This window comes from Danio rerio, chromosome 16 (assembly GCF_052040795.2).
Source record: "Danio rerio strain M-AB ecotype USA chromosome 16, GRCz13ab, whole genome shotgun sequence".
Classification (NCBI taxonomy): domain Eukaryota; kingdom Metazoa; phylum Chordata; class Actinopteri; order Cypriniformes; family Danionidae; genus Danio; species Danio rerio.
The window spans coordinates 28,396,196-28,404,801 of NC_141036.1; the positions used below are offsets into that span (position 1 = coordinate 28,396,196).

Consider the following 8,606-nt stretch of genomic DNA (forward strand, 5'->3'; position numbering starts at 1 on the left):
CTTTTATTCTACAACCCATCATCAAACATAGGATGGCAACGATGACAAATATATAGCTTTAAAAATGTTAAATCGTTACTTAAGTTTTCAAACAATTTTTTTCCCAGCTGATGATACATTTTTGACAGAGTAAGAATGGTTTCAGGAGCTTCAGCACTAGGCATCAGACCTCAAACTGCAGCAAGCAATTATAACCAGGGCTGCACAAACTCAGTCCTGGAGGTCCAGCGTCCTGCAAAGTGTAGCTCCGACTTGCTTCAAAACACCTACCAGGATGTTTCTAGTATGCTTTTTAAAGGATGATTAGCTGGCTTAGGTGTGTCAAATTGGTCTTGGAGCTCAACTGCAGTGGACACCGGCCATCCAGGACTGATTCAATATGATGATCAATATGATCTACAATATGATTCTTTATGTGAATGAGCTTTAAGAGCGATGACAATGATTTCCTTCCAAACTCATTTCACAATCGAATGTTTATTCAACATAATTGCACTGTAAAATAATCCATTAGAATCAGGCCAAAAGCCTGTTTTATAGTACTCCACCATGTCACAACGACATGAAATCAGCATGAGACATGAAAATACTCCTCTGGGCATTTAAACCAGTTTAAATTGTACAGGTTTATTACAGTATATCTGCATCCACCCTTTTCGACTGCCCCCTAAGAACCTTTGAACTGTGTAGAACTAATTAAAATACAAACTTTGGAAATTCTTTTATGTGGAAAATTCAGAGTGACGCATTTCATGTCGAGACACATAAAAAGGACAGCCTGATAGGTTAGGCCCGGTCATTATGAAACCAGCACCCAAATCTGCGCCTAAGACCCGAAAAGACAAATACAGGAAAACGAGCCCATAGTCTGAAGTCTCAGACACTTCTGTGTGACAAGTTATAATCATGAGACAAAGGGACTTAAACAACCCAGCACTCAAACCCAGAGCTTCCCATGCATTGGATTTTCAGTTGACGAGCGAATTACTGAAAATTAAATCATTTAAATCCTCAAATGAAAAACATAAAAAAAAACACACGCACAAACTACCCGACCACATTTATATAGACCAAAATAAATGGTTTGTTTACAGATCCAAAAAAATTATTTGCCCTTAAAAAACAAAAGGCATCACCACATTTGCTAACTGTTTTCAAACAAATCAGTGTGATTACAGATACTACTTTCTTCCAAAACACCTTTAATGTTGCACATATCAGACATACGTCTTTCGCATGCTATTTAAAATCAAACCTTATATGACTGTCTGAACGTTTAGATTGAAGAGAGCTCTGTTGGACAGTCCTGTGAGCTCTTTGTCCTGGTCCACCTTTGTGAAGGTTTAACGCGCTAATACTGGGAGTCTCTGAGTCTGTTTCGGTGTTGGTCCATGTCCCCGTGTCTCTGCACCAATTCAAGCATGGCGGAGGGTTGTATCTGTTGAGAATCTGTAATGGCCATGGCCATTTTATCCGATGGTGACGCCGAAGCCACACTGAAACTTGTTCTTGCGGTGATTAAGGAAGGCGCCGAGAGCTAACGATAGAGGAAGGGGTAACAGCTTCTTTTCCAGCGTCGCTCCCACCACCCAGTTGCTGTCCAAAGAACCTGAGAGAACAAGAGGAGAGAGGCTCAACACTAGAACAAGCCTGAACGTACAGCTGCACCATTAAACCATTATGTGATAACCAAATTGCAAACGTCAGACCAGTTCATTCTCAGAATTTACATTAAGATCAAGGATGTTGTAGTGCAGAATCAGATTTAAATTGTTCCTCCATTTACTGTTTGAGGCTGCGTTTGCCCTCTCCATTCATGATTGTTAGTGGTTTCCTTTGTTGGGATCAGGTAAAACTTCATTTTGACTGTTGATCATCGGTTGGAACCATTAGGATAGGCCTTTGCACAAAAGCTTAGTTTCTGGCTTTTATATGGAGTACAACAGCAAATTATAATGTGCGTGCATAAATACACTTACTGGTTTTTTTACTCCATATTTTTTTCAGAGAATTAAAGGCTGATATATACTTTCACCTGACGCTGTCCCGAACCTCCGCGGACTGCACACACACCTCATGAAACATACGAGGCTTTTGTAATTGATGCGTTCGTCGTTAAAACATTCATTAAAACAACGGGGCGCTCAAAAGAAACTGACCGTAATATCAGACGGAGAAACACAGATGCAGGAAGTCTTCAGAACTACGTCATATTAATATTATTGAAGATTTTTAACTAATTATTTTTATAAATTATTTTATTAAAGAACTTTAACCATTTAAGATTTTTTTAATCAGACAGGGATGCATCACTTGCTTTTGTTCTTATCTCAGACCTGTTTTACCAAAGACAGTTTTCTAAAATAATAATGACGAGAACGTGTTGCTCTACAAATATATTTTTATTATGGCAAGAACAAAAGCAAAAAAAGTACACTTACTAAAAAGATTAGTAAGGTTTAGCCCGCTCCACAGTTCACACATTACTATCTGTCCTCTTCTTATGCTAAAAAGGCAATAATGGTCAGACTTTCCTGACCATTATCAACAATAAAGCTCAGAAAAGCGGCATCAATTTATTGTAAACTGATAGGTTCAAATAATCCTTTCCTGTTATCAAAGAAATAATTTGTTGCTTCATTTTAGTTTTGTAACTAATAAATTGTTTTAAATTCAAAATGGTAATATATAGTTACATCAGTGTAAAAACACATTTTTATAATTGTGTACCTGAGTCTCCACTTTTGCCATGGCCTCTTTTGGCTTTAACAAAGTTATCCCTCAGCTTTTTCCAAACTTAACAAAAACTTTCCCCCTTTCCCACTGTTGCAATTCCTAGTCAAGAATTATTGGTCATCTGTTTACCCATATGATCACACATGGACAGATCATAAAGAAGTCTGTACAGTTGTACGTGTTTCAGACAAAATCTCTTCAAAGTAATTCATATTCAAATCAAATCAAATGTGGTGCCGCGTGAACTGTTCGCTCGAGTCTCAAAAAATTGTGCACTCTGACACCCCAAATCATGTAGCGGGCACCCAAATCGAATCTCCGCTAACACAGCAACATCATATTTGCTGCACGCACTGAAGCGAACACATAGAGAATAAACCAGGCTTGTTTTGCTTTTCAAAGTGTGCAAAAAGCCTCTCTCACACACTAAATATAAAAGCCAGAAAATAAACTTTTTTTTGCACTGGAACTGATCAACAACAGTGAAAAAAAACCAACGTTCCAACATTTAAAACCAGCACGATCAAGAATGCATAATTAAATAAAATTCAATTGGGCAAAAACAACAACAAACATAATAAAATTGTAGTAAATTTGCCCAGTTTGTCTAGTTTATTAAATTTTTTAAAGATTTTCCCAAAATATATGTCACAATGAGATTTGTCACCAAAAATCGATCTATTTGCTGAAACAAAAAGTTATGGCCAAATTAAGACTCAAAGGCACTTCATAGTGGAAGACAACATCCCCAACATAACATAAGGGTTAGATTTTCTAGAAATAAAATATTAATAATAGTCAGAAAAGAACTTGTCACACTGTGCAGTACTATATGCAAGCACAACAAACCTGCAATAGCTTTTATAACAAATATTGCTATTCAATTTTTATCCCAAATCGATCAGATCAAAAGGCTTTTATTACCTTTAAAAAGCAGATTGGCTTTGGGTACATCCAACTGATAACCAAACGACACGCTTGTTTCCTGCATCCGTGTGCTGGCCTCAAACTCCACCCCGACCTGGAGCTGTGGAGATGTTCACATTCAAAAAGTGAGTATAACAGATCATGGGCCTTAGAAGTAGTAACAGATCTATCATTGTATTTATTTATAGAAACACCTGGTCATTGGCTTTGTGGTAGTATGATGCATGTGCTCCAGCTCCTCCAACCGTCAATGTGGCGACATAGTTACTACCTGAGAATAATATATAAAAAACAAAAAGCTCAAATCAGTACTTCAAGATTTTTTGACAGACCTTGAATAAAATGCTATTTAAAAAAAGCACTGCAAATGATGACCTGTGTATCTGCCCACTAATGATGTGACGGTGCCCTCCTCTCCTGGCCTTTTGTGGTAAACCAGCTCACCACCCAATACCAAGGAGGGAGACAACGACTGGAGGTAGTGCGCCACTAGGATACCTATTAAAGTGAATTAAAGGCCCTAGGTAAATAATAAGCATCAGTTGCTCAAATGAAAATAAGTAAATCAGTTGACTTCACTACTAATAATTTTTTTTATTATTTTTTTAGATTTGGTTTTATTTTAACTTTACTTTTTATAAAGAAATAATGAAAAACTAATAATAATATTCAAAAATTACTTGAACACAAAATCAGCATATTACAGTTGAAAGACTTCAGTAATGCTATTTTGAAAACGATATAAAAATCAGAATTAATTTTTGGAGTTTGTCAGTCATCATGGTCAATGAGAAATGTAAAGCATGTTACCAGATCCCACGAGAACATCTGGGTTGCCGAGGGTAACAGCAGCTGTGAAGTCATCGCCACGATACTCTCCATCACACTGCCAGTTTACAAACTTGTGTTGCTGTGTCTGTAACACATCATTCACACAGGCCCTTATTAACAGTGCACTAATACCGAAGTGTGCATCATTCATCACTATTCACAGCTGTCTCTAGAAGAATAATCAAACTATCAAAATTGAAGTTCAAAAAAGGATGCAATTCTCACCAAATTTTAGAAATCTAATAAAAATAGGATTGTCGTGCAAAATTGTAACTTCTACTGAATTGTAATTGATTAAATGTGATACTTGAAATAGTAAACATTACTGTAAAGCTGTTCTTACCTGTATGGCAATTTTAGAGCGAACTCGGTTGGTGAGCTGATGTATGACCTGCGCGTTTAGACTGCCTGTGTTGTCCATGTCACCTACCATGACTGGAAAAGACTGAGAGGGACAGAAAATAAATAATTATATACATAAAAAGGAGATTAAATTGGAGAAAATGGCAACACTCAACTCATATTTACATTTCAAAACACTAATAATAGACACAAAGTTGACAAAATTTCAGTCAGTGTGTCAATAAAAACACCTCACCTCGGCAGGTCCTGTTTGCTTGCTTCCCACATATGTGGATCCAAATCTGTAACCCGAGTCCCCCAATGTGCTCAGAGTAATTGTGTGACTAACCTGAGGAAGCAGATCAAGACTTCAGACACTACCAGTCTAATGTGTAGGAGCAATTACACTTTCTTAACCAGACATAATGACACTGCTATGTGATTGAAGAGATCTTTTCATCATGTTAATGAAAGGTTTTTTTATGTTTCTATTTTAGGAACAGTTTCTATTTCTAAAACAAAGTTGAAGAACAACAGCATCCAAAGTGAGACACTTCTTAAAGGTGCAATTGGCGATCGTCTTCAGAAGCTATTTTTGTAATTCTGGTTAAAAGTCTCTTCATTTCCAGATAGCAAATATTCAATGAAGTGGTTCAAATGTACTTATATGAGATTTTATATTCAGTGAAAAATGTAGGACCAAAAAAAATTCATCCTATCAAAACGATCAGTCCAGACATTACAATAGGCTTTCCTACCTGCCTGTCAAAATATATAATTGTGTACCGATGTGCACCCTGTTCTCACAGAAAAACATTATGGCATGTTCACGAATGTGTTCAGAGAAAACCAGGTAAACATTTGTTTTGTAATGACTAACTGTACTATTGAGTTTTCTCAGGTAAACCTTACATGATGTATTGTAGTGATATTGTCTAGAAGGCGTGCCTTTGGATGGTGATTTGAAGGGTTGAACATAGACTTTTAGTGCTATCAGGTTAATGTTAGCATTTTCCAAATTCTCCTATTGCACCTTTAATGTCACGAAATTCTCACTTAAGTCAGAATATATGTTCGCATTAATTTCATAGCAAAATTGAAAGCAACAATGCATAATTCACCTCAGATCTTAGAAAATGAAAAAACATGAACTCAATAATTATAAACTATGTAAACAATGATGAAGCTTGCATCAGTCACTCACTATGTTTTAATTTTATTTTGAAAGTTTAATATTTATGATTTCTATTATAAATATTTTAAAGTTGTTCAAACTAAGGCTGCACATGTGTGCATACACAATAGTCAAATGCAATGTGCAATGTTGACTTGGGATCATTTTTCAAGAGCCACAGTTCAAAACAGAGTTTAACCATAATGGCCAGTTTAACAATGTGTTTAACGGCTGTGACTGTTTAAGCGTTTTAAGAGAGTTTAAAGTATTCAGGCACAAGAAATTGTACCATTTGAGAAAAAATGTGTTTTTACTTAATAAATGAAACACTTTGCAGTGCTATTTTACATTTGATTATTCAATTTATGCACATGAATATGGTTTGAGTCCCCATAAAACCCTAAAGCTCCCTTTATTTTTGGTCTACAGTATTTATCTTTGCTTGTAATTTGCTTAATTTATTTTATGCATGGTTCACTCCGCTTTAAAATTATTCCAATCAATCTAAATCAGGGGTGTCCAAACTTACTTATAAAAGGCTTAAAGACTTTTGATTGACATATATACATATACACACACACATATATGTGTGTGTGTGTGTGTGTGTGTGTGTGTGTGTGTGTGTATATATATATATATATATATATATATATCATTAAATGAATATCATCTAAATGAATAAAATCTTTCGGGAACACTTTACATAAAGGTTGTATTAGTTAATGCATTTACGAACATAAACAATACATTTACTACAGTATTTGTCCCTCTTAGTTAACGTTGGTTAATGAAAATACAGTTGTTCATTGTTAGTTCAGTTTAACTGACGGTGCATTTGCTATTATTAACAACCATGCTTTGTGATGTTAATAATGCATTAGTAAATGCTGAATGATTAATAAATTATGTACATTTTGTTGTTTATACATAGTTCATGTTAGTAATTGCATTAACTAATGAACCTTCATGTAAAGTGTGACCGATCTTTTAAAATAGAGATATTCAAGTCATCTGGTGAAATTGTATTACTGTTGTAATATTTATCATAAAAAAAAACAAAAAAACAAAATCGCAATTCCCGATTTTTCCAATATCCCATTTAAACTTTGATCACAACTAACCTGGAAGTGATTACTCAAGCCCTTGTTGACAACCAAGCGAACCCCCTCCATCTGCACAGGGAAGACCTCTGAGAAGAAGACAGTTAGACTTTAGGTAAACCAAGAATACACAATCAAACCATGTCATGTAAGGTGCATCAGACAAACCTTTGCATTTGCGATGGCATTCTTCAAATGTGCCAGGGTTGGGAAGGGAGGATTCTGAGTCTGTTCCAGGCTGCCCCTGAGTGCCCGAGGAGGGTGGCACACCAGACACCGGGGGCATAGTAAAACCTGGAGGTACTGTCACCAAACCTGCACCAGCCGGGGCAGTGCCACCCCCTGAGGCTGGTGGTGGGTTGGGGGAGCTGGCAGCCAACACACTGCCCATGCTGATGGAAAGAAAAATAAAACAGAACAACAATTGGTTAAATAATCCTTATCTCCAAAATGATGCACTGACATCACTTACAGGGCTAAAGGTCAAGTTCCTACAGTTCCCACAGACACATTTCTGCTACAACTGGCAACTACCAAACCCCAAATGATAAGCTCTTTCCTCCAGGTGTAGAGATCTGACAAGTAGTTAACCTGCGGCTCCCTAGTCACGAACGTTGGTTATGTGTGGACAACTACTAGAATCTTACTCACGTGAGAAAACTAGTGTACCAGCATGAGGAGCTTGATTCACGCCTCATTGGCTAAATAGCAGGTACGCTAAGGTTAATGCAAGCTAACTGGCTAACATACTGTGCTGTGGGAAAAAAAAACAGCACATATCTGAATGAGAAGCGAGATAAATGCCGTTTTATATACTATCTGAACATCCGCTTGTATTAATATATGATGTAGTGGTTAATAGTATGTGTGTGAAATCAATTTATGTAACTATTAGCAGGCCTCGTGCTATACTCACGTTTAGCAATGCAGTCCAGTTATACGGCTGAGGCACCGGTAGGATGCGAGGGGCAACTACGTAACTGACGTCTCGGCCCGCCCATTCCGGGGGTTTTTGTAGATGATTGGGTGAAAGACATCACTACTGTGTTGTGATTGGATGCTGAGTTTGGCGTCCGCGTGAGGTCATCAAGGAAGGAAATACGACGGTTCGTGACGCGTTTTCTCTCCACTCCTTCAAAGTTACTCCTCAAGGGTAAGAGCTCAGATGTGCTTTTGTGCTCTTTATTCATGCGTGTTTTCGACAGGACGATACCTTACAATTACAAAAACCCGACCAGATATTATTGATCAAAAAGTTGTCTTTAATAACCGTCTTTCAGAGTAGGAAAGAAAGCCTTAAAACGTACAAATAAATGTTAAAACATTTTAAGAGGCAATTAAGTTTTTTATTATTTTCTCATATTTTAATTTAATCATCGCCATTTGTTAAATATCTTTGATAAAATTGTCTTAAAAAGCGACTAAAATTGCTTAAACAATAAAAAAAGGTAAATAATTAAATAAATGCAAAAATTCACCATGAATATATCTGTATT

General features: G+C 36.6%; 1 protein-coding gene across 3 annotated transcripts; it reads right to left on the bottom strand.

Annotated features, from left to right (window-relative positions):
* Positions 1-461: 461 nt before the first annotated feature.
* tomm40 (translocase of outer mitochondrial membrane 40 homolog (yeast)) lies at positions 462-8,060 on the bottom strand. 3 transcript variants are annotated; one of them, XM_087285198.1, is made up of 10 exons: positions 7,762-8,060; positions 7,279-7,502; positions 7,132-7,199; positions 5,093-5,185; positions 4,838-4,939; positions 4,474-4,579; positions 4,039-4,161; positions 3,858-3,934; positions 3,661-3,763; positions 462-1,609 (listed from the first exon to the last, which is right to left on the bottom strand). In XM_087285198.1, the coding sequence occupies exons 1-10, from the start codon at positions 7,806-7,808 to the stop codon at positions 1,470-1,472; spliced, it is 1,083 nt and encodes a 360-aa protein (XP_087141324.1). In that variant the 5' UTR covers positions 7,809-8,060; the 3' UTR covers positions 462-1,469.
* Between the last annotated feature and the right edge of the window lie 546 nt (positions 8,061-8,606).